Consider the following 25,356-nt stretch of genomic DNA (forward strand, 5'->3'; position numbering starts at 1 on the left):
GCCAGATGACAGTGCCTCAGGTAGATAGCTCACGGGGCCCTCCCCAGAGGCCCTCACAGGCTGGAAAAGTACTTAGGTCTCCCATGGGTGTGGGCAAAGCAGCCTGGATCTTTTGCCCGTGCCCAGGGGCCTCCAGTGTGAAGAGCATGGTGGGGTCAAGTGTAGCTTCTGAGACACAGGAGCAGAGCTGGCTGGGCCTCACCACTGGCTCAGTTTTTTCGTAGCAAGGGTGGATCTGTGAAAAATGCTTCACATAATCTGCATAGGGACCCCACACTTCATTTAATGGGGCCCTGGGCATGCGATGTTTCACTGTATCTGCTTTCTGCTCTGTGCCTGGTGTTTGTTTTGGCGCCGAAGTAGGTCCAGGGAGAGAGCAATTGGCAAAACCTCCGGCAACTTTGGTTTGTTCTCCCAACTCTGATTGTGTTACCGCCAAATAGAGCTGTATTTCCTCACTACAGCTTTGTACTGGGTTTTCCTCTATCCTCTTTTTCCCCTTCGTCTTTCCTCTTTTCTGGTCTTTAGACATTGGTGGCACAGGGAGGGCAGCGAGTAGAGGGCTTCTGGGCTTGTAGGCTCACAAGCTCAGCTGTGTCTTCAGTTGTGAAGGTGAAGAAAGGGTTATTTTGGGCTTCCCTGGTGACACAGTGGTTAAGAATCCACCTGCCAATGCAGGGGACGCAGGTTTGATCCCTGGTCCGGGAAGATCCCACATGCCGCGGAGCAACGATTACCTGTGAGCCACAACTACTGAGCCTGTGCTCTAGAGCCCGCGAGCCACCACTGCTGAGCCCACGCACCTAGAGCCCGTGCTCCACAACAAGAGAAGCCACCGCGACGAGAAGCCCGCGCACCGCAACGAAGAGTAGCCCCCGCTCACCGCAACTAGAGAAAGCCCGCGCCCAGCAATGAAGACCCAACGCAGCCAAAAATAAATAAATTAAATAAATAATAAATAAATAAATAAATATTTTTAAAAACGGGTTATTTCTTATTTTTAATAGTTTGGAGTGGGATCAGCAGACGGCTCTCTGGAGAAAGGGAGCATTTTCCACCTGGGATTGGATTTTTCCACCTGGGATTGGCTACACAGTGAGGACATGTAACACAAGTCAACATTAGGGTTCACCAGGTTGATGGGAGGGATGGATATAGGCGAGGCTAGAAGAACTGAAATCCTCAGATGTTCTAAAAGCATCATTATTGGTCTTTACTCATTTTTTTTTTTTAATGGTACGTGGGCCTCTCACTGTCGCGGCCTCTCCCTTTGCGGAGCACAGGCTCCGGACACGCTGGCTCAGCGGCCATGGCCCACGGGCTCAGCCGCTCTGCGGCACGTGGGATCTTCCCGGACCGGGGCACGAACCCGTGTCCCCTGCATCGGCAGGTGGACTCTCAACCACTGCGCCACCAGGGAAGCCCTGTACTTTCTCTTATTATCCTATTCCTCTGCCTCCCAGATCTCCACAATTGTCCCACGTTCTTTGTGACATTTCTTTTCTGGAAGTCTTTAAAAATATTCTAGTTTTTTTGTCTGTAATGCTTGAGTACGTTTATTCCTGTACACAGAGAAGGCCCAAGGACCTCCCAGGCTCTCTAAGTCCTCTGATTCTTAGAAGGTTAAACTATTACGGAAACTGCATCTGTGTCTTCTCTTATTTCCTGCATGCAGGGGTGACCTTTGGGGGTTACATTGTTCAGATCAACCATTATCTCCCATTTGAAGTCTGCTGCTCTCATCTCTCTACCAAAAGAGGAACTGAACCTCATTGTCATGGTTAAGGTCATAGCCGACAGCCAGCTAAAGAAGTCAATGCTCCCCACTCCCACTGCTCCCCCACTCCCCAGCTCTCTCATCCTCTCTAAGATGCAAGTGTCTTGGGAAGGAAAGGGAGTAGAGGGTAAACAAGAAAGATGAAAAAAGGCTACCTGTGGTCCTTTCCATGTCTCAGCCTCACTGGAGAAGGCACTTGGCTGGGTATAGTAAAGTGACATGATGTGGATGTTCAGATGGCAATTAAGTATTTATTTGACCAGATCCGAGGATTTCCAAGCACCTCCAAATCCTTCCAGCCTGTCTGCAGTGAGAGGCCTTGGAGGCTTCCAGCAAGACAATTAGGGCGTGAATTAGATTGTGTCTTCTGGAAGGGAGCCTAAGTTCCTTGCCTACTCTGTTAGGGTTTATTTCATTAAGGCTGACCATGTCCTTCTCTTTGGGCAGAGAGAATGAAGATGGGTCCCATGGAGAAGACAGTGAAGCAATGGCAATGGAGAATGACTCCATCGATGGTAGGGGGCTTTCTGAGACCCTGATGGAGTCTCACTCCTCCCGCCAGTGAATGGTGCAGAGTTAGGGGAAGACCCTACCTGGCTGTTTTGAGCGTATCACCCCCTTCTGGTCTTGAGTGCGGCGAGCCCCGTGCTTTGCACATGAGTGGTGCACAGGGGACCGTTCAGGTGAGCGCTGATCTCCTGGTTGGCTCACACAGAAGGCAGCAAGTGAGGAGTGGCTTGTGGGGCCCTCGGGAGGAGCCTGTCAGGAACCAGGATGAAAGGGTGCCCAGGAGCGGTTGACAGGCCCACCTATGAGTCCTCTGTTTCCAAGCTGGAAAGAAAAGCAGGTAGCAGGGAGAGGAGGAGGTAATTCTTAGGGTCGGGATGGGGTTTAACCCTGGGAGCTGCCCTTTCAGAGCATAACAGCCCATGTGACTGAAGAGTGGGTAGGGTTAGTATCCCCAGCTTGACGAACCACAGAATTTGGAGCCAGGAGAGGATGTAAGAGCCAAGGGAGGGATGCCTGGAGGTTTAGAAATGGGTGTGGTATTTCCAGATAGCAATAAACCTTAGAGAAGAAGGTACTCTCTTCAGCTTTGTTGTTTGGAGCCTATATGCAAAACTTGTAGCACCCCTTCATCTAGCCTTCAGCCTTGCATCTCCCCTGTGTTGTTAGCTTTTTACATGCTATGTCTTGTGTTCCATACTAAGTTTTAAGGTCCTGGAAGGTGCAGCCTATGTATTAGCTTTCTTTGAACCTTTCCACAGGGGCTAACACCATGCCTTGCATTTAGTAGGCAATAACTGTCTCAACTGAGACAGAATGGGACTACTGCTCCCTGTCCCTTTCCTCTTAGGGGAGCTGCTTACTCACATTCCCGTGGTCTCACTCATCAGCTGTCCCCCAGCCAGCCTTCTGTCTCAAAAAGAAGCTGATGCTAGCCTCTTCCTCCTCCAGAGGTGCTTCGGTGAGGATTTATAAGATGAAAATCAGGGGACGTAAATGGCAGCCTTAGAACAGAGGGGCCCCTGGAACCACACTTCTGAAACCTGACGGAGACCCTTCTCCAGGCTGTCACTGTTGATTTGTGGATTTCCCAGCTCATTGGTCAAGCTGATCCTCTGTCCTGAAGGGGAAAGGGGAGCCGCCTGTAATTCCCTGGAATCTCCAGTTATTATTTTTACCGTCCTTCCTTCCTTCCTGCTCCTCCCCAAACTCCTTCATTTGCCAGCTCTGCCAGCGCGTTCAATGTGATTGTTTCAGCTTTATTTGGAAACTGGAAGCCTCATTTTACTATAATAGTTCCTTAATGATTTTCTAAATGAAACTTGCATACTTCCTCTGCTCCACCACTTCTCAGATATTAAACAAATATCTCCAAGAGGTTTGCTTTTCTTTTTTTACCTTTTTTCTCAGAGACCAGCAGCTTGCTCAGCCACATGGTGAGAGGTGGGGCGTGTTGTGGGGACATGCCCGCTTGTGCACCTGTGTGTGTAGTAGGGGATTCTTAGGGAGGGTGTGGTTTCTGCCCAGTGTTTTCTAGTCTTGCTGGCATCCAGCTCGGGAGCAAGACACAGCACCCTGGCAAGTGACCAAAACAGAGCGTGTGGCAGGAAGGTCCCGTCGCCCTGATATTCCTGTGAGGATCCACCTGTCCATGAAGGGGAGGCTGTGCAGGAGGTCGGAGAGCAAGTGTCTGGCCAGTCTCCAAGGCCAGATGTTCTTTAGTTTCATGTGTCAGGATAGGAGGGCTTCTAGGATACGTCAGACCTTTGCTGTTGAACCACCATCATCCTGTGTTCCCCCCACCCCTACCCCGTCGGGGGCCTGCGATGGCGCCTTCTGTGTCTGCTTTCCAACCTCACCTTGTCCCCCATTAGCTTTCTTATTGAACTTCTCCCGTGCTACTCCATAGCACTCACTCAGCCCCGGCTCTCCTGTCTCCCAGTTGGCTGCCCTTTGCTCAGGAATGATGTGATTCTTGTGTCTGCTTTGCCCTCATCTGAGATGCCTCTCCTCTTCTCTGCCTGCTATACACCCTTGTTACCTTCTGGGCGCAGCCTGGACCCCACCTGCTCAGGGGGCCCCTGAGTTTTTGATTCCCACTGACTCTGGGTGTGGTGATTTCAGTCAGGACCTGACATCTAAGCATGGGAGTAAGAACTGGTTTATATTATTCTGTGTATTGTCTTCTCTCTTCAGCTAGACGGCAAGCTTTAGGGAGGCAGGTGGTGTTCTGTGCTTTTGTTGTATCTTTCACTGTGCCAATACCTGATTGATTCTCAACCTGTCTGGGCTGGTGAGAGGGAAAGGGGACTTGGATATTTTTGCCCCCCACTATACTGAGTTGGTAACCAGCTCAAGATGACTGAGAGGAAGAAGTGACACAGTGTAGCTCCACCATTGCATGTTCTTGTTGCCATCTGCATTCTCATCAGTAGATGATGGTCTGTTTGATTGGATGGACATTGGATGGTTTATGGAAATGTCCCCTTTCTCAATACCGAATTAGGGCACTTCTTTCTGTCCCTCTCCTTCCATGGTCCCTGCGCACACCGAGCCTTCCGCTCCTAGCCAGCTCCATTGTTTGTTTCAGGGAGGGTTTTGGTGGCTGGTCAATGACTGCAGTGCTGAGATCAAAGTCAGCCTCTGTCATAGGACTCCGCACAATCCAGCCCTCGCTGCGACCTCGGCAACCCACTTCTTCACCTGACCCCTCTGGGTAGGCCAGCCAGACTCCCAGAGGCTGGTCCAGCATTGACTTGGCAAGTTTGGGCTCACGTGATGCCTCCATCACATGGAACTTTCTCCCTTATCTGAGGCCTTTCCATTCTTAATATTCCCTAACATGGGTCGTTAGAGCTTCAGAGCTTACAAAGGCCCTGAAAGGACCAGCTGTATCTCACCATGCCCTCAAGCCATCTCTAGCCACACCACCCACCTTTTAGCTGCTCCTCTTCTGCACACCTGCAACATGGATTTTTTGTTGGCATTTTGGCACATAACCACATCTTCCTTTTGGGATCCTTTCTCTGTCTCTTTCTCACCAGCTACATGATGAACCAACCAGAGGACCAGGGTCTATCTTACTTCTTCTTCACCCTTATACTAGCTAATACTTATTTAACGCATTATATTCTCAACACTGTGCTGAGTCTTTTACATGCACAATCTCATTTTTCTGTCCTCTGGGGTCATGATATCATTATCCCACTTGACAGATGAGATAACTGAGGCTTAGAGAATCCCAGCATCTTAAAGCTAGTAAGTCGTGGACCTGGAATTTACGATGAGGGCTGGTGACAGAGTCTGAGTTTTGTTTTTGTTTCTTTTTTCTTTTGAATTTTATTTATTTATTTATTTTTGGCTGCGTTGGGTCTTCATTGCTGCACACGTGCTTTCTCTGTTTGCGGCGAGCGGGGGCTACTCTTCGTTGCTGTGTGCGGGCTTCTCATTGCGGTGGCTTCTCTTGTTGCGGAGCACGGGCTCTAGGCGCGTGGGCTTCAGTAGTTGTGGCTCGTGGGCTCTAGAGCGCAGGCTCAGTAGTTGTGGTGCATGGGCTTAGTTGCTCCGCAACATGTGGGATCTTCCCGGACCAGGGCTCGAACCCATGTCCCCTGCATTGGCAGGCGGATTCTTAACCACTGCACCACCCTGGAAGTCCCTGAGTTTTTAAACTGTTTGCTCTGCCAGCTAGAAATGTATCAGGCTCTGCCACTTACCAACTTGATGACCTCAGACAAGTTGTTTACTTCCTTATGCCTCAGTTTCCTCCTGGCAAAACAGAGATAAAAATAATACCTGCCCAGTAGAGCTGTTCTGAGAATTGGATGAGACAGTGCATGAAAATGCACAGAATAGTGCCGGGAACATAGTAAGTGTTCAAATATGTCTTGTACACCATTCTTCTAATTCTTCTTTATCATCAGCGTCATCTTAATATTGTTTTTTGTGCCACAATGTCACCTCCGGGTTCTCAGGTATCATCTTAGCACCTAAGGTAAGGTTATGCACGTGGCTGGTGCTCAGCAAATGCTTGATTAATGAATGAGAAGGCACTTGGGTTTCCAGAGGTGACTTGGTGGGAAGTACTCGGTATGATGCTGTCTGCGTGGCAGGTACTGATTACGAGGCTGTCTTTGCTAGCATGCAGCCTTGGCAGGTTGCTGTGGTGGTTGTGGGGGTGGGGGGGAGGGGTAAGGCATGGTGAGGTGTGATGGACACTGCAGTCGAGAACCTACCTGTAGCCTAAAACCTTTTTCTCCTTCCCACCCCCTTCCCCAGGAGCTCTGAGCCCTGCCAAGTCTGTGCACGAGCCTCGAAATGACAAAGTACCCTTTAGTTAATTGCACAACGGATTGCCTAGAGTTAAAAGTTCTGATTTATATGACTATAGCTCTAACTGCTCAATAACACAGGCCTGTAATCTACTTTCATTTCAAACAGAACGGTGATTTATAGGACAGCATGCCGCTTTAGCTCAGAAATGAGGTGTTCAACATATGCTCTGTTGACATAAATTTGGAATTTATCGCTGTTGTCAAAACTGCCTGTTGGACAAAGGTGGGTATTAAGGCAATAAATGGCTCAGAATAGTTCTCTGTCACATTTCCTAACCATTGTATTCAGTCTATTTGAGGGAAAATATATATACTTAAAAGCAATCAAATGTCCAAAATCCATGCATCTTGTTTCGAATGGTGAGAAGGGAGGGTGCTGGGAGGGTGGCGGGGTGCGGGGGCTTGTAGCGGGGTGGGGTGGGGGGTCAGGGGTGTTGTCGAGGAGAACGGTTTTCATGACGTTATGGCCCATTTTTAAAAGATTCCGCTTTGCTTCCTCTCCCCCATCACCATTAGGAGGTGGACTTTCTCATTTACAGAGAAGGGGAGGAAAATGAAAGCTCATTAAATAAAATAGTAAAGGACATTTTTATGGGCAGGCTTAAAGGCGGCAGTGTCAGGAAGGAGTTAGTGAGTGAGACTGTGAAGGAGGAGAGTACAATTTTGCTTATGGGGAAATAAGGCCACCAGCTCACGTCCGTGCCGGTTTCTCTGCCACCCCGGCGAGCACAGGCTTGCTTCCACCTTCCCTCTGTGGGCTCTCAGGCTCCCGTGGGCCACGTGACCTCTCGACTCCCTGATGAGGGTTAAGAAGAGTTGGGTACCAAGGCTCTGCACAATATGTTGTACGCACCCCATCCTGGTCCTGCTTATTTATTACCCACGGGATGGCCAAGACGCTTCCAGCCACTCACCCGTTCCCCAGAACATGTCCTGAGCATCCACTGATCCAGGCCCTTTGCGAGGCTGGAGACTACAGAGAAGTGAGGCTGAGTCTGTCTCCGGGTAGTTTTCCATGTAGTTGGAGAGTCAGGCAAGCAAGCAGATGCACCCCCAGCGCTATTGGCGCAACAGTAGACGCACACGCAAAGGATGCGGTAAAATGGAGGCCTGATCCGCTTTGGGAGTGGAGGGACCATGGAGGATCCCTAGGGGTGAGGCTAGCTCTCCTGCCTGGTGAAGTGTCCCTTTGTGACTATTAGATCCCACAGGGAGAATACAGAAAAAAAAAAAAAAAAAACCCAACAAAAAAACCCAAATAACCCTAGTGACAGGCTTTTTAAAAAAGATGTGCGGTGCTGTGGTCAGGTGATCGCCAGCGTGTGTCAGTGTGGGTTTTCTGTGCTGTGTGTTATAAAAGTGAGGCCAGGGTCCCTGTGCATCTAGGCCGCCACCTCCATTGTAATGTGCGTCAGCTCCACATCGTGGACTGGTCACTGCATCCCCTGAGCGCAGGCAGGTAGCATGGAGGATTTAGCGAATGTGGTCAGAGTCAAGGTTAAGAATCTCTCTCTTTTCTCCATCCTCTGTTTTCAGAGAACATAGCTTGTGGTCTGTGGTCCTAAGTGTGTGTGTCTCTGGGAGATGGAAATTATGAGCATATCCAGAGGGCTGGCTGTGCGGTGGCTGTCAGCTTGGTCTAGAGTCCCAGGTATTATGCATTTCCTGCACACCTGGCTCGGCAGGCTTACAGGTTAGGAGCTGGAGGAAGGAGTGAGCTGCCTGGTACTTCTGCCTGTGAAAACAAGGCCCAGCAGGGGGAGAGGATGCATATTTGTTGCTTTTATTTTATTTCTCCTTTTATCTCCACGCCCACACGCTTGGAGCGTCTCGGCGTTGATAAATGTGTACTCTCACACACATGCACACCGTCCGCCTTTCTTTCTCTTGCCCGCGTGTGTGACACACACACGCACACACACACCCCCACGCAGTCCTGCGCACACCCGATGTGGACACCATTGTAAGCCTCCAATGTGTGGCTCGCCCTCCCTTTGCCACCAACCCCTGTCCTTTTCACACAAAGCTCCCCGTTGGGAAAACTCATAATTTTTACACCACACAGCCTTGACTGGCCATTGCTGGAATTACTGTCTCTTTGAAGTGCTTTCTGCTGGGGCATTTACAGGCCGTTTTAATTACCTGCAGCTTGCAAGGGGCCTTGCTCTGTCCCAGCCTTTGTTTGTTTGTTCTTTGCAAGGAGTCTGTGCAGAAAGAATACGCTGCCTTCTTTTACAGAGAAAGAAAAGGGGAGAAAAGGAAGTTTGAGGAGCTCTTCGCAAAGCTTCTTGCCCCAGCTTTGGGATACCCCGCCCCCTCGAACAAGCGCAGAAAGAGAGGCCAGACTTGATCTTGGCTCGCCTGGGCTCTCAGCTCCGTGGGTCTCTCTCCTAGGGTTTGCCTGGGATAGTTTTGTTTGTGTGTGTTGATTTTAAGTATTATTAAGTGTATTTTCAAACTTCCCGTCATAGACAAGCAGGGCTGTCAAATAAAGCTGCTCTCACTGCTGACCAAATCAAAGTCAGCTGCAGTTGAGCTGGGATCCTGCTCATATTTTTTCAACTAAATTTGTTTAAGGCATGTGTGTTATTAAATTATTGAGTCTGGACGTGGGGGTTGAAATCATTTGCGAAGGTAGAACCCACTTTGAGCTGTCTGAGGTTTTGTTTTCCTTGTCTTCATTTTTTTATTCGATTCTCTCTCTCTAGAGTGAACTAAATATAAATAGCCTTCTTTGGGGTTTCTGTTAAACACGAGTGGGGCGTGTCATGTCTGCAGATGAAGGTGCTAGCTTAACACAGGAGCCTGGGAAATTTATCCCCTTCTCTGCAGGCTTTTAGAGCCGAAGGAATCTTCATTTATTCATTTAGCCCAAAAATGTACTGAGAAATCGGAAACCTCATACGTTGCTGATGAGAATGTAAAATGGTACAGCTGCCTTGGAAGAGAGTCTGGCGAGCCCTCAAAAGGTTACACATAGAGGTACCAGCGGTTCTACTCCTAGGTGTGTACCCAGGAGAATTGAAAGCAGATGTCCACAGATAAAACTTGTTCACAGCCAAAGCATAATGATGCTTCAAAAGGTGGAAGCAACCAAAAGTCCATTGACTGATGAATGGATAAATTAGATGTGGTATGTATACATACAATGGAATAAAAAGGAATGAAGTTCTGATACATGCTGCAAAGTGGATGAACCTTGAAAACATTATGCTAAGTGAAAGAAACCAGACACAAAAGTCTTCTTGTATGATTCCATTTCATGAATGTTCAGAAGAGGCAAATGCATTGAGAAGATAGATTAATGGATGCCAGAGACTGGGGGATAGGAGAATGGGGAATGACTGCTAATAGGTAGGGGGTTTCTTTCTGGGGTGACGGAAATGTTCTGGAATTAGATAATGGTGATGGTTGCACAGCTCTGTGAATACACTAAAAACCACCAAAAGGTATACTCTAAAAGGGTGAATTTTATGGTATGTAGATAATCTCAATAAAGCTGTTATTTTAGAAAATGTTTTGAATGCCTACTCTGTATCAGGCACTATACCAGACTCTGAGGCTACAGCAGATGCCTTCTGCCTTCATGTAGCTTCAAGTCTAGTGGAGATAAAGAATAGTAGCAAAAACCCAATATATACCTGTCAATTGTGTTAAGGAAATGTGCTATAAAGGAAATCAGTAGAGTATAATGATGGAGAATAATGCTGATGTAGGACCTACCCAGATGGACTGCAGCTCAAGAGTAGTCTTTCTTTCCCAGAACCGGGCACACAGTAGGTGCTTAACAAATACTAAACAGCAGTAGGGGGTGAGGCTTGTGCCTTCCCTGCATTCATCCCTGTAGGAGGTGGTGAAGACCCTTTGAGCCCCAGCCTGCCGTGGGCTCTGGGTGCCATCATTGGGCTCACCTGTGTTCTTAGTTGCTCCTCTGTTCCTGCTTCTTTCTGATTCGGGTCCTGCGAATCCTGGGTGTGCTATCAGCGTCTCCTCTCTTGCTGGTTGTTTTCCGGTGCCTTTATGGGGAGGCAGTGAGGGAATGTTATGGGTGGGGTGGGTGTTCTTTCAGGTGAGCAAGTGTGCATGTGGATCTGGAGGTGAGAAGTCTGGAGACTTCCGCCTTCTTCACCACGGGAAGGTAAGTCACTCAGCCTCATCTACAAAATGGGGACTGTACTCCCTTCCCCAGGCATGAAGCGGTTAAGATGATCCTCGGCAAACCCTTTCAGAGTCAGATGTGATATATCAATGCATTAGCCTTATCATTATAAAACCTTCTTGACTAGATTTTTTTTTTTTTGCATTTTTCTAGAAGAAAAAAAAGAACCAGCAAAGAAGTGGCTATTGGTGGGTTTTTGCCTTTTTCCTTTAACAAAATGACAGTGACTTTCACAATGTGATTGGATGTCCTTACAGGTTCATCTGTGTATTCATTCTCCCATCTTGTGTTCATAACTGAGGTTCAGAGTGATGGCTCTAAAGCTCAGAATCCTCATAGAAACGTAGTTCAATTTTCAGTGTGCTAAAGCAGAAAGAACGAGGCAATATACATTAAGAAGATTTTCGGAAGGATTTAATTCCACAGGAGCTTTCTTCTTAGGTCCTTAATAAACCTCAGTTATTTTCAGTAGTCTCTGAGGATCCAAGGCTGGTCTGTGGAATTTGAAGGTAACGTTTTGGCTGCCTGGCTAAAGTGAGAACATGTCAAAATGAGCCTAGATAACTAGGAGACGATGTTTCCTGCCCACCCCCAGGCAAAAGAGGAAGATTAAGGAGGAATCTATAGCTTTTTGAAAGGGTTTTCCCAGAAATTGGCTATCTGTGCTGGTTGAAAGCCTCATATGGGAGAGAGAGAGAAAGCAAAAATGCTGTTCCTCCATAACCATAGTTCAATTCCCTTATAGGGCCTTTTAGGATCTGGAGAGAATATTTTGGATTTATTTTTGTTTCCCTTGGGCTGACATCATCAAGCATGCATCATGGTGCCGTTTGGGGTTTGGAAAAAGCTCTGAGAAGCTATAAATCTTAACGCATTTTACTCCTTTTCCTCTTCCCTTTTCTAAAAGCACAACTTTTCTGGTTTCTTTAAAAAAAAAAAAAAAAAAAAAAAAAAAGAAGAAGAAAGAAACTACAAAAGTGTGTATTGATCCCTTTGCCTCAGATCTTAACCGCCCAGGCTGTAATACCTTGCTTACATCTGCCAGGTTTTTGTGCAGTTTTGCAACATCTCCTTAATCCAGTGAGCATAAATAGAACATTTCAATCATATTTGGCTACCAGGAACTTCGCAGATAAGCACGCTAAGACCTTGTTGAAAGAGACAGTATGAGATTGTGTGTGATAAGATCGTCCTATAGCCTGGTGCACAAATGAAAAACTTTTGTTCTTGGTGAAATTTGTTGTTAGAGATATTTCAAATAAATGACTTAGGAGAACTGGGTATTTTAAAACAAAGGGCCGGTGACATAAGAGCCCGAAGCCCAGGCCTCCTGGTACTGGGCAGCCACGGAGATCCTTCTCTGAGCAGTTGCTGCGGGGAGATTAGCATGGCCCTTTGTCATTTTTGACGTTGTATTTTAACACTCTCGGGCAGCCTTATCTGAAAGCACTGTACTTGGTGTGGTTATGGCCGCGGGGAATGCCATTGTCCTTCCTCATATTTTCAAGGCTGAGGACAGCCCCTACCACCCTTCAGTCAGCTCCAGGTTGGCCTCCATCCCAGGCTAAGGCAGAATGCACCGCTTTTTTTCTAAGAACCCCAAGGAGGTCTTCTCTTTTGGACAATAGGGACAACTGTTCTTTTAAAATATATTTTATCGAAGTATAGTTGATTTACAATGTTGTGTTAATTTCTCCCATACAGCAAAATGACTCAGTTATACATATATATACATTCTTTTGCATATTCTTTTCCATTATGATGTATCACAGGCTATTGAATATACTTCCCTGTGCTATACAGTAGGACCTTGTTGTTTATCCATGCTATATATACTAGTTTGCATCCGCTAATCCCAAACTCCCAATCCTTACCCCCCAACCCCCCTTGCCCTTGGCAACCACAAGTCTGTTCTCTATGTCTGTAAATCTGTTTCTGTTTTGTAGATAAGTTCATTTGTGTCATATTTTAGATTCCACATATAAGTGATATCATGTGGTATTTGTTTTTCTCTTTCTGACTTACTTCACTTAGTATGATGATCTCCAAGTCCATCCATGTTGCTGCAAATGGCATTATTTCATTCTTTTTTATGTCTGAGTAATATACCATTGTGTGTGTGTGTGTGTGTGTGTGTGTGTGTGTGTGTGTGTGTATACACACACACGCACACACCACATCTTCTTTATCCATTCATCTGTTGATGGACATTTAGGTTGTTTTCATATCTTGGCTATTGTGAATAGTGCTGCTGTAAAACATTGGGGTGCATGTATCTTTTCAAATTATGGTTTTCTCTGGATAGATGCCCAGGAGTGGGATTGCTGGATTATATGTTAATTCTATTTTTAGTTTTCTGAGGAACCTGCATATTGTTCCATAATGGCTGCACCAATTTACATTCCCACTAACAGTGTAGGAGGGTTCCCTTTTCTCCACACCCTCTCCAGCATCTGTTATTTGTAGACTTTTTAATGATGGTCATTCTAACCAGTGTGAGGTAGTACCTCACTGTAGGTTTGATTTCCATTTCTCTAATTAGTGATGCTGAGCATCTTTCCGTGTTGGCCATCTGTAGGGACAGCTGTTCTCGTACTGGGGTGTGTGTGTGTGTGTGTGTGTGTGTGTGTGTGTGTAGAGGCAGTGGGGGAGTTTTCAGCCTCTACATTTTCTCTCCTTGAGTCCCCTTTGATGTTTGTTCGTTCATTCATTCAACAGAGATGCACTGAGTCCCTCCTGTGTTCTGGGCTCAATCACAGAGGCTGAGGGGATGGATCTGGCATGGATTCTTCATGAAGGAGGGTATAGTCTGGCTAGCACAGGCCCCTGTCAACCCCACAGCCTTTCGGTGTCATAAACATGACTGGAAAGGACCTAGGAAATCATCTAACTCAATTCTTGCATTGTTGCAAAGCTGCAGGCTGAAATCTAGAGAGGGTAAGTGGTTTGACCAAGGTCACCTGGATGGTTCCTGGCAGAGCTGGGGTGAACACTGAGCCCCCCACTACTAGTCTAGTGTTTCGGTCAGTCAGTATACCACACTTCTCATCTACATTCTTGAGCAAACGTGCCTCCTTTGGTATTCTCTCTCCTCCCTCTAAAAGGCTCTGAAACAACCAAATGGCCACCATCTTCCATGGCCCACAGGCCTGAGTTCCCAGCAGAGCGACACCCGGTGCAGACCTGCCCCCCATTCAGCAGCACGGAAGGTGTTAACTAGCACTCTGTTAGTTCTTGGTTGCCTTTTTTAATCTGTTGTTTGAAATCCTTGCCTTTTATTGGTATATTTACTTTATGACATACATAAAGAGCTGTATTAAAAAATAAATTGTGTTGTAAAAGCATTCGGTAATGTTTATTAATATTGACTAGTCAGAGAGCCACGAACTCTATTGCTAGAAGGATAATTTGCAGTAATATCAGCTAAGCATTCGCAGCTTGTCAAATGACTGTCTAATCTCAACATTTTAAAAAAGTGGGTAAAAGGATAATTTCCCTTATTTATGCCTTGAGAAAATGAATGTGACCCATTTCCTAGCCAATATTAGAACTGTTATTTTCTTTTTCTCCCTGGGGGTACCAGACCTTCTCTCTGAATCCAGGCAGTCTCAGGGCTGGATTTCAGTGTCAAGTGTCCCTTTGTCTTGGGGTGCTTGGTGGCTGCTTCGCTAGCGGTAGCCTCTCATGGGTCTGCTCTGGCTGCCTGCATCTGTGCTGAGGGATTGGGAGGTGGAAATGGAGACTTGGTTCCTGTCCTCTAGGAACTTCTAGTTTTGAAGAACTTATAAAGGGCTTAGTCCAGAATCAGAAACTTGATACTCCAAGGAATTACATAAGGAGAATGGTACTGGGTGTGATTGTTGACCCACGGGGACTGATATATGTCACTCACCGTTGGCAGCCTTAAGACATGCTCCTTGAGAAGGTACCGTGTCACCCTTAGAAGGTAGGGAACATCCCCCGAGCATCCCAGATGTCCTGTGGATGACCTGCTTTGGCTTAGGGTGGAGGCCTCTAGTGGAACAGGCTCTGTTCAGAGGATTCCTTGGCCACAAAAAGGCATGTGGAGAAAGTACAGGAGGCCAGACCATGTATGGAAACACCCTGCAGTCTCTCTGGAAGTTGCTTTTGGGGGTAAATCCCTGGTAACCTAATGGCTTTTCATTTGTCTCTTCCTCTTAAAATCAAGCCCAGAATGGCATTGACTATTTGGCCTTCCTGTTGTTATTCGAATTGAAGGTAAGTGGACATTGAAGGTACATTGTGAACTTAATGGTCTGGGGAAGAAGAGTGAGCCTGTTGCTGAAGTACATAAGCCTTTTCCTCTGTCAGGTCCGTTTCGACTCAGAGAGGTGAGCGAGGCCAGGTGAGGTTCTCTTACCACTGGGTTTAAGGGTTGTTTACTGCTTTGAAGACAGAGCATTGTCAGAGCTTGTGAAGGGATCCTCCTCATACAGTGCCCACATGGGGAGACACGGGAGCACGTCAGGGCCAGCGGGCAGGTCCTAATCAAGAGCGGGGCGAGAGGTTTGCAGGGGGCTGTGCTCCCATGGTAAGTAGAGGGCCTTGGAGAGTATTGATTCCCATGGGGCAGCAGGCTTTTGAGAAAGTAGGATCATTTAGACCATCGTTGGGAGCTGACTCACAGACTCTCCTGTGTTGTCCTTGTGTGTTCTGAGTACCCCTAGAAGCACTGTACAGGTCAAGTGGACTGTCACGGCATCAGAAAGCAAAATATCAAGCATTGGGGTGACTGACTTCCACATGTGAGGCAGCTCAGACCAAGTAGAGGGGGTGAGTTGGAAGGACCTTCAGAGCTGCTGGAGCTGTAGTGTTGGTGGGAGCATGGGATAGAGTCACTTAGGGTGAGATCAAAGAACACATTACCTTATAAAGGCCCTTCCTTATAGGATGGCTTCCCCACTGCATCTTTCCTCATGCAAAAGTGGGTAGTTCCCTCCACTCGCTTTCCCTCATAACAGATCCTAGTTTTCAGTGCTGGTGTGGTGTGTTCAGTGAAACTCATAGGGCAGGCACTTCCATCTCCCCGGGGGCACAGCAAAGAAGGGCAGCCCTTGGGTTATTGGAACAGAATTCCCTCTCTAGACTTTCTTACCTGTTGGTCTGTTCTCACTGCCATTTGTCTCCAGGCAGAGAACTTGGGAAGAAATGGAACATTGGTGGTGCTGGGCCTTGAACCCCTCTCTCTCAGACAAAGAGCGCTGCTGGCCCTTCTAGAATTCTCCCCTTAGTCTTTGGCTGTGTGGGGTACAGGAAGGCCTAGCTTCTCCTGCAGGGTGTAGTACAGAGGGCGCCCCTTAGGGAACAGCTGTTGCAGTCAGCTGTCCCTGGAGGCTGAGGGTGGGGAGGCTGGAGTCTGGCGTGAGTCTCTCCCTGCTGCCACTTTTTCTGCTGTTGTCTTCTAGCGGGCTGGGGAGACGAAGACTCATCCCAAGGGTGAGGTTGGTCTGAAGCTCAGGCTTTATGCGGCTGTGAGGTTGCCATTGGCCTTCCTTGTGTGGACTTCGGAGGCACAGGATGAGGTTGGAGGCTGCCCTTGAAGCTCTTGTGCTTGGACTAGTGTTCAGATGAGAGGAGGATGCCTGCACCGCACCTCAGATCAAGGAATTTCTTTAGCAGCATTGAGCAGTCACTTCTAAACTAGGCCCTATAAAGGAAAGATAAACACGGCTTCTGCTATTATACAGTTACAGTCTGAGGCAGATGAGTTTTTATGAACTTTCAGACTCACAGCAGCACGAAAGTGGTTTGAATGAGTGTGTAGCTTGCTAGCTTGGTATTACTAGTGAGAGTTGTGTGGTTGAGAATCAGTGAGAAGGAATGTGTCCTTCCCTCCAAGTGACTTGTTAAAAGATTCGTATTTGCTTACCTCTGATTTCCCATAACGATTCAGTTCTCTTGGGACAATAGCCAGAAACCCATTAGAGGTTAATTTTTTCTTTGTCTTTTTGGACAAAATTGAAAACCTGTTACCTTCAGGATGAGTTTACCCAGTGGGCCACGTGTGATTGTAGTTTGGGAGCACCTGAGCCGGCTCCCCAAGAGCGGGTGGTGGGGCCCTGAAGCCTGTGGGGAATGGATGTTCCTCTGAGTCCAGCATGGAGTTGCTTGGGCCATCTAGAACTGGGTTACTTTCAGAACAGTGTTCAACGCTCTTGCTTCTCAGAGAAGAGAGTGTGAAAACCAAGGCAGCATATGTAGAAAGGTGCAAAGATGTCCCCAGCTGTCCTCCTTTCCTGTGTTATCGTGAGGGCTGATGACCTCAGATGACCATGAGTAGTTTGACCTTGTGAAAAGGCGGGGCCGGCCTGGGAAAATATGAGTGTGTGTGGTAAGGAAGAAGGAGGCGGACGGCATCTTCGTTTTCATCAGAATGCGTTGCAGCGGCATAGTGTGGCGGCAGAGGTGGTAAGGGTTGGGGTCTAGGGTGAAAGACCCTGAGTTCCCGCAGTTTGTACCTTCACTCTGGAAACCCGTTGTGATTCTGTTTCCACACTGGCCATTCCGCAGCCCGTGCCATAGAAAGTCTGTTGGTGGTCCTGGAATGCACTCAGATTCTTCTCTGCCATTTCCCTTTTCTTTGAATTAGAAGTCTTTACCTCTTCACATCCATCCCTTGGTGTCTGAACAATAATGACAGGGAAGGGTGAACCGGCACTGGGCTCCGTTGAGCTCCAGGCCTGTGAGGTGTTGTTCCCTTTTTCTCTTCTGAACTTTGTGTGCTTTGCCCTGGTCCCCCCACCAGTGAGGCAGGACCTTTGTCCTCGAACTACGTGTGGGATCACTTGGATGTCACGCTTGCCTCTGGGAACCCGTGCAGGGCACTGAGTTAGGGGGTCAGGTGCAAGGCAGTCTCCTTACCCCAAGGATTGGGCAGGAGAGGACACCCATGTCTCTGAAGCCTGGAAGATGCATGGCAGCAGGTTCCAAAGAAAGGTTGGTCATGAGTTCTGGAAGTTTCTTTCACTGGAAGATCACAGGTGAGTAAAGGAGGGAACTCAGGTCATCTGGATTAGAAGGTTTTAAAATGAGTAGATATCTGAGAACGGGTGTCAGTTTTTTGCTTGGGCTGTCCTAGCCTGACTGCCCTGGTGTCATGAGACATCACACAGTGGAACGTGGCTCAGAGAGAAAATAGTGCCCCTTAGAGGAATTCCTTGGAGGCTGGGTAAAAGGACATGGTAAGACTTTGGAATAATAAAGTTTTGATACCATGAGAAACCAGAACCTTAGATACCACCCATCACTTTACAGGGGAAAAAATGCAGACAGATCGCGATAGCATGATTTGTCTAAGGTCACAAAGCAAGTTAATGGCCAAGGTAGGACAAAAATCCAGGTCTTCTGGCTGCTCAACTGGCATCCTTCCCCGAATCCTGCTCCCTCTGTAGTAGAGGGCAAGAGTGCATCACCTTACACACCATGCCAATCCAGCTGGTCAAGAAAGCCACTGACACCAGTTGCCAGGCAAATCCGTTTGCACCAAACCAAACCAAACAAAACAGTAGGGTTACCCAGAAAGTGTTCATCACGATGAGAGACTTGATCTGAAACCCGCAGGGGGAAGAGATGGGAGTCCAAGAGCCAGGGTGAGGATGCTTATCCTGGTGGTGACGGCTGAAACCTGAAGCCTGGCCACTCCAGTGTCCTTTGGGAAAACAAACCTGAATGGGTGTTTGTCCTCCTCTTCCTCCTGACAGCCACCCCAGAGGTGGGCATCCCTGGAAGCTAAGAAAGCATTAGTGAAGGGACTTCCCTGGTGGTCCAGTGGTATAAGACTCCACGCTCCCAATGCAGGGGGCCCGGGTTTGATCCCTGGTCGGGGAACTAGATCCCGCGTGCCGCAACTGAAAGATCCTGCGTGCTGCAACAAAGATCCCACGTGCTGCAGCTAAGACCCAGCGCAGCCAAATAAATTAGTAAATATTTTTTTTTTTTTTAAAAAGCATTAGTGAAGAAGAAGATGGAGATAAATAAGACTGGGACCCACATGCTTCCATCCACCTGACCTGACCATGAACTTGTGTACGAGGGTCACCTGTGGAACCACTTGTGGACAGAGCTTTTGCTGCTCCCTGGAACAGCTCTTAGGAAAGCAAACCTTTGTCATGCCCAGGCTAGTGACAGGCATACGCAACTACAGTGTGTGCATGCGTGCATGTGTGCACTGTACACACACACACATGCCCGGGTACGTCTTTTAGACCGTGCTTTGCCCAGAATGCTATTAGGACATGTCCGAGTGCCCAGCATTGTGAAATAGGTTTAGAGTTGAGGATGTTCAGTGAAAATGTTCTGTACCGTTACTATTTCTCAATTGGGATGGATCAGCCTCGGCCGGGGATCAGATAACATGGGGGTGGGGTGCACGACAGTGTCATGGATGACGGTGTGTGTGCACTTGTGATTGAGAAATCATTTGTTGTCTTTGGCAAAGGGGTAAAGGGAAAGCAAGCAAACACAACTGTGATTGAGAAAGAGTTCTGTGAGGGGGACTGGGCCTGATCCCTGTCAGAAGCTGCACACAGTGGACCCCATAGGCTGTCTTCAGGCCACTAGACTGGCACCCGTACTCACTCATCCCGGGGCCCACGGGGTATCGACACACCTCTGGGTTCTTGTGGGATTTGGAAGGTGCTGGCAGTGGGGGGCTTGGTTTTTAGTTCTGTGATCTGGACAGCAGATCAGGGCACCACCGGCTTGAGTGTATAATCCTCCCCTTCCCCACCTGCATTCATCTAATATCAGTACCGGCAGCCCTCCAGCCTTTGATTGTGGTCCTAACACATCAACATGCCGACTGCAACGGGCTGTTGGCTCTAAGGGTGCCCACCTGCCGGCCCTATCGCCCTCAGCTCCTGCCTCTGGCTGCCACTGCCTGTCCCCTTCCTCAGGGCTGAGGCCCCTGGGGAGGCGACAGGCAAGGTGCAGAGACAGGGTGGGGTGGATCCTGTATCCGGCAGAGGCATGGACAGGCCTGAGAGCAGGAGTGTGGGTGGAGGGAAGGCAGAGCTCTGGGCCAGATGGCCCCCTGGCCAGCCCGCGACCCGGACTCTCCCAGCACCTCCCCACTAGCCGCCTGCTTCCCTGCCTCTGACCAGCTCTGTTGCTGGCTCCTGACTGAGTGGCGGGGTCTGGTGGGAAAGGCCCCAGGCTGGGAGTTGGCGTTGGAAGAGGCTTGCAGGCCGGGCCTGTGACCAGGGGTTACCAGGGCCTCTGTCTTCCTGGGGTGGTCATGGGTGCCAGGTTCACCTCACAGAATAAATGAGATAACGTACATGGAAGTTCTTTGGAAAGCCGAAACCGACGACTACCACCTTTTGTTTATAGAGTGATGTTATCTGGTTTCTTCAAAGCTTGCTTTCTGCCAGGGCTCATCCCCTGGCCAGACGCAGAGGGAAAACACTTTAAAAGCTGGGCCTTTGGGGAAGGTTTTTTGTGTTGGAGAGTGACTGCAGGCTTTTTTTTTTTTTTTTTTTTTTCTCTTTGCGGTACGCGGGCCTCTCACTGTTGTGGCCTCTCCCGTTGCGGAGCACAGGCTCCGGACGCGCAGGCTCAGCGGCCATGGCTCACGGGCCCAGCCGCTCCGCGGCACGTGGGATCTTCCCGGACCGGGGCACGAACCCGCGTCCCCTGCATCGGCAGGCGGACTCTCAACCACTGCGCCACCAGGGAAGCCCGTGACTGCAGTTTTGAGAACCTCTGGATGCCCGAGAGAGGAGCATCTTTTGTCCATGAACGCATCAGTTCACTAATAAGCTGCAATGTGCCGGTCACTGTGTGGGTGCTGGGCTATGAGAGAGAGCAGGTACGGGGCAGCCCTCCTGGGTCAGTGGTCTCTAGGGGGAGCCAGGTATATGCACAGCGCAGCACAGAGAGGGCCGTGCTGCGAGTGAAGCACGCAGAGGCGCACGTCTGCCTCCACGTATGCCTTGTGCTAGTTTGTGAGGATTATGTCCGTCTAACTGGCCTGGTGCTTCCTTTTTCCTCTCTCCACAATTGGATCTGATTTTTCTTCTTGATCTGTGTGCCAGTGGATGAAGAAGTAGGAAATGTGCCCTATTCTTTCAGCCCTTGGACGAGACCGGGAATAGATGCTTCCTTGGCAGCCTTCCATGGGAAAGGGGGCTTCCGGCTGTCGTGGATCCAGGGATATGTCTCCGTCAGTGCCCATCTCCAGCTCCCCTGCCCTCCACCTCCCTTCCTCCTGCTCAGCCGCCACAGGCATGGCTGCAAAGCCCCCAGGTAGGGGTGGGCCTGCTTTCTGTTCAGCCAGAGCAGCAGCAACCTGTCTTTTCCTTTCCCCTACAGGAAGCTGCACAGTGGAATGAAGACATACGGGTGTGAGCTCTGCGGAAAGCGGTTCCTGGATAGTTTGCGACTGAGAATGCACTTACTGGCTCATTCAGGTAGGCGAGGATGCCTTGACTGGCCTGTTGGAGCACGGGCACCCACCTCCCGCCCACTTGCACCCCCTCTCAGAGCATGGATATCCCCACTGCCAGCCGGGCCTTGGTCCACCTCGTCCTGTGGATGCCCCCTCCAGGCTCCTGGAGCAAAAAGTCCCTCCTGACCATGTGGCCGTCTGGATGAACCCATCCTCCTGCTCTCCTGGGCTTCCTGGGGCTTCGTGGGTACCCAGTGCCCTCTGTGATCCACCTTCCAAAGTAGACTGCAGTTTCATTAGCAGAACAGTTGTGGAATTAGGTTCTCGCTGTCTAATGAATCTGACTGTTGGGTTCACTAATTATACAGGAGCCTTTAATTAAATAGATATAGAAAGGTTGGAACACAAAGCTAGTTACAGCGTGCTGTCTTTTGCAAGTTAATTTTGTCCAATTCTAGTGGGGTCGACTCGGCGGATGCTGGTATTTTTGCTCGTGTTTGAGCAGAGCTTCTCTGCCCCATGAGGCATGGAGAGGGGAAAAGCACTGACATGCAGCGTGCCCAGGCGTTCTCGGTGGAGGGAAGGGTACAGCAGGTCCAGTGCTGCTACTTCGAGGCCAAGCCGTCGCCCGGGTTCAGTTGGAGAGGCCACCACACTTCCTTGCTGGGGCCAGTGCTCTTTCCCCTCTAATTCCCTTGCCTTTCAACCTTGGAGTCACGTTTCGGGGGAGAAGAGAGGGCTGTCTTCTTATTCGGTCTTGCTGTCTCCCATCTAGTCCATGGTCAATGTCTGCTCTTCCTTCCTATTTTGCCTCCAGCAAGTGGCCCTCCAGGCGCTTGGTGGTTCAAGTGTTTGTGAAATGAGCCTGCTTTGGGATTGGGGCAGATCTCCATCTGTGTGACCTCGGGCAGGTTTGTCTTCTGAACCCCCAGTTTCTGTATCTGCGAAGGGCGGGTGTTGCTAAACTCACATCAGTTAGGTACTCCTGTTGAGGACAGTCTGGCTGTTTATAGTCTGTCCTCGCTGCCTCCATCGCCTTGGTCACGGAGATGCCGTGCGGTAGCTTTGTATGCTTCCGCTCGCCACTGCCTCACTGCAGAGCCCCTGGGCCTCTGTGCTGCATGGGGTGCTGTCGCTCTCCCTGGCCTTCACGGCCCGTCGTCAAGTGCCCTAACTCCTCTCACTTCCCAATCTTCCCTCTACCAGATCCAAAGATGGGGCCGCGCCGGGCCACTGTCTGTCTCGCTGTACCCCGTGTCTTTGTGTTCCATTTCTCCTCCCCGTGGGGGCCCCCCCCTCCCCGACACCTGGCCCCTCAGAGCCATCCTCATCCCCCACCTGCCCCACGTTGGCCCGGAGTCCTGGGTCCAGGCTCTCCTGTGCTTGGCATCTGCTTGGTACCCATGCACTCTTTCTATTTTTATAACTTGCACCTCCAGTCTTCTTTTATTTTTTATTTTTTATTTTTTTTGCAGTACATGGGCCTCTCACTGTTGTGGCCTCTCCCGTTGCGGGGCACAGGCTCCGGACGCACAGGCTCAGCAGCCGTGGCTCACGGGCCCAGCCGCTCCGCGGCACGTGGGATCTTCCCGGACCGGGGCACGAACCCGTGTCCTCTGCCTCGGCAGGCGGACTCTCAACCACTGCGCCACCAGGGAAGCCCGCACCTCCAGTCTTCTTGCTCCCCCTTCACCTTTGCAGGTTGTCCAGGGTTTAGTGGGGTGGGGTGGGGGTTCATGAGCTGTCTGCCCACAGGTCAGCCACCCTCCCCCAGAGCAGAGGGTGGGTCTTCCATTTCATTTGCTGCTTGCTCCAGCCCCCTGTGTGGTCTCTGGCTACGTGCCGTTGGACACTTCCACGCGGGTAGTACAGCCTGCGATGAAAGGTTCCTCGCCCTCTCGGTAACTCAGCCTGGTAAGCACCCTTTCTCCTTACTGTATCCTTGAGTCTAGTGCCCTAGCCAGGCTCGTGTGCTTGTCGGTGTGCGATGTGTGTGGACCAGCACATCTCGCTTTCCAAGCTCTGTGGCTTTGTTCACCCCCTTCCCTCTGCGTGGAATAACCCATCCCCAGTCCTCCCAGATCTTCCAAGGTCCCTTCCATGATGCCGTCATCAACTGTTCCTCACCTCCGGCCAGAAGCAATTGAGCCTTCCCCTGGGCTCCATATTTCTTTCTCCGAAGCTGTCTTTGGACCCAATCTTTCTTCTCTGTATTATCGTTATTAATGGGATTGCCTTATCTCCTCCTGCTTGGGAGTCAGGGTTAGGAATTTGGGCATCTACCTCCTGACCGTGTGACCTTGGGCAAGAAATGTAAATCTTCTGAGCCTCCAAACGGAAGGGCTCCCGTTAGACACTTTGCCCTCTGCCCGACACATGATAGGCTCTCGGCAAATGTAACTTCCCTTTCCCTCTGTTCCCCTACTAGACTGGAATAAGCTCCCTGGGGACGTGTGCAGCACATTACCTGGCACATTATTGGAGCCTATAGATATTGGTTGAATGGATGGCTGCAGCCTGGGAGGCCGGGCAACTCAGGGAAACTCCAGTCTCACACCGGGTCTCTCCTGCAGTAGGAAATGTTTAGACTGTGTCCCAGGGGCTCACTGGAGGGCAGCCGGGAGCCCACTGGCTAAGTGTGAGTTAGCCGAGGTCTCCGTCGTGAAGCCCAACACTTCAGCAGTGTTGGTAGGGCCGGTGGGGTGGCAGAGAGAGGAGGAGCTGCTTATGCACATTCAGGGGGTGCAGAGCCCCTGCTTCTGACAAGATGAGTGACTTTGCACCACCCCATGACCGAGATGCCAGTTCAGGGTCCCACAGTCTTGTATGGATACCCTGGCCGCTTTGGGAGCTGGGGCCTATTTTCTTAACTTTTCCTGTCTGTCCCTGAAGTCTGTGCAAATGATGTGTCCCTCTGAAATTCACTTGCCACTGCCCTTATAAAAGAGGATTTCGGTGATGGGGGAGGTATGATGGGTCACAGCAGGGCCTTAATTCACCCTTGCAGATAGCTCATAGCCTGCTTCAACTCTGATGTTTCTGTGCTCTGTTTTTTCTTTCTCTGGTCCCATATATCTCTCACCCCTGTGCCAGGATGGCTTGAAAATAAAGCAGCAACAAGGGCTTCGTGAGGCTAGATCCCAAATTGTTTGCCCCCCTGTTAAACAGTGAAGAGGCCCTGAGGCCTCTAGAGAGACCTGACCATGTCAGGGAGATGGGGTCAGAGGGCTGGGCCGCTGGTGCCAGGTCTTCTCCAGGATTCCGGTAGCAGAAGTTGGGTTTTACCTGTTCCAGTTCCTCCCCCAGTTGCACGATAACAGACCTATGTGAGGTCTTAGAGGAGACGTTTGATTAGATGACATGAGATTTTCTTGCTGCTCTGTTTTGAAGGCTCCATGCAGGGAGCCAACAGCCAGGATGGCCCCTGAGGGTCTGTGGTGCAGACCCACCTTACACAAGATCGCCAGGGGTTGGAGCAGCAGTGCAGAGCATCACGGAACAAGAGTTGCTCCGCAGCCCTGGGGACTGTGTTTTAAAAAGGGGTCAGCCCGTGGCGAAGGGAGTCTGGGCTCTGGGTTGGGGTCACGGAGCTCCTGGCTTCCCCTAAATGTTGTCACTGCCCAGGAGAGGCTCATTCCTACTGCCTCTCCTCCTTCGCAGAGCTGCACGGGCTCTGCGTGCTTGCTGCCCTACCCCCTCTTGGCGAGCGTGGCCTGTGTTTGTTATTGTAGTTCTGGCGCTGGGCCAGGCCTGGCTGGGTGCCAGCCTTGTGGGTACAGTGTGTACAGTGAGTGCTGAGCCAAGTTTGTCATCATACACGATTATTTTTTTTTTTTTTCTCATCTGGTAGGGGTGGGGTGAAGGAAGAGGAAAGAAGGAGTTTCTCTGATGCTTGAGTACAGGCCTCATTGAATTCTGCAGAGATATTATTTCTCAAAGGATGAAACGCTCTGGCTCACTCTCCCCCCCCAGCTTTTCCTCTTTCTCGAATTGTCTTCCTCCTCTCTTCCATGTTTCCCTATCCAAGGAAATCAGCCTGTATAAGATCGACACTGTGAGGTCTTATTTTCAGTGACTGGAATACCAAATTTATACTCTTAAATCAGTTTTCATTGTGTTGAAATTGACAATTTGTTTAATGAGAAGTTTGCCCTGTAGGAGGCCCTTCTTA

The 25,356-nt window shown here is 49.6% G+C and overlaps 1 protein-coding gene across 4 annotated transcripts in view; it reads left to right on the forward strand.

The window, feature by feature from the left end:
• ZBTB16 (zinc finger and BTB domain containing 16) overlaps window positions 1–25,356 on the forward strand; it is a 190,800-nt gene that overhangs the window by 71,091 nt on the left and 94,353 nt on the right. For all 4 annotated transcript variants that reach the window (XM_059070195.2, XM_067038973.1, XM_067038972.1 and 1 more), the window contains exon 3: window positions 21,110–21,207. In XM_059070195.2, coding sequence (XP_058926178.1) covers window positions 21,110–21,207 — 98 coding nt within the window. The remainder of the gene's footprint in view (window positions 1–21,109; window positions 21,208–25,356) is intronic.

Source organism: Kogia breviceps, chromosome 7, assembly GCF_026419965.1.
Source record: "Kogia breviceps isolate mKogBre1 chromosome 7, mKogBre1 haplotype 1, whole genome shotgun sequence".
In the NCBI taxonomy this organism is placed as follows: domain Eukaryota; kingdom Metazoa; phylum Chordata; class Mammalia; order Artiodactyla; family Physeteridae; genus Kogia; species Kogia breviceps.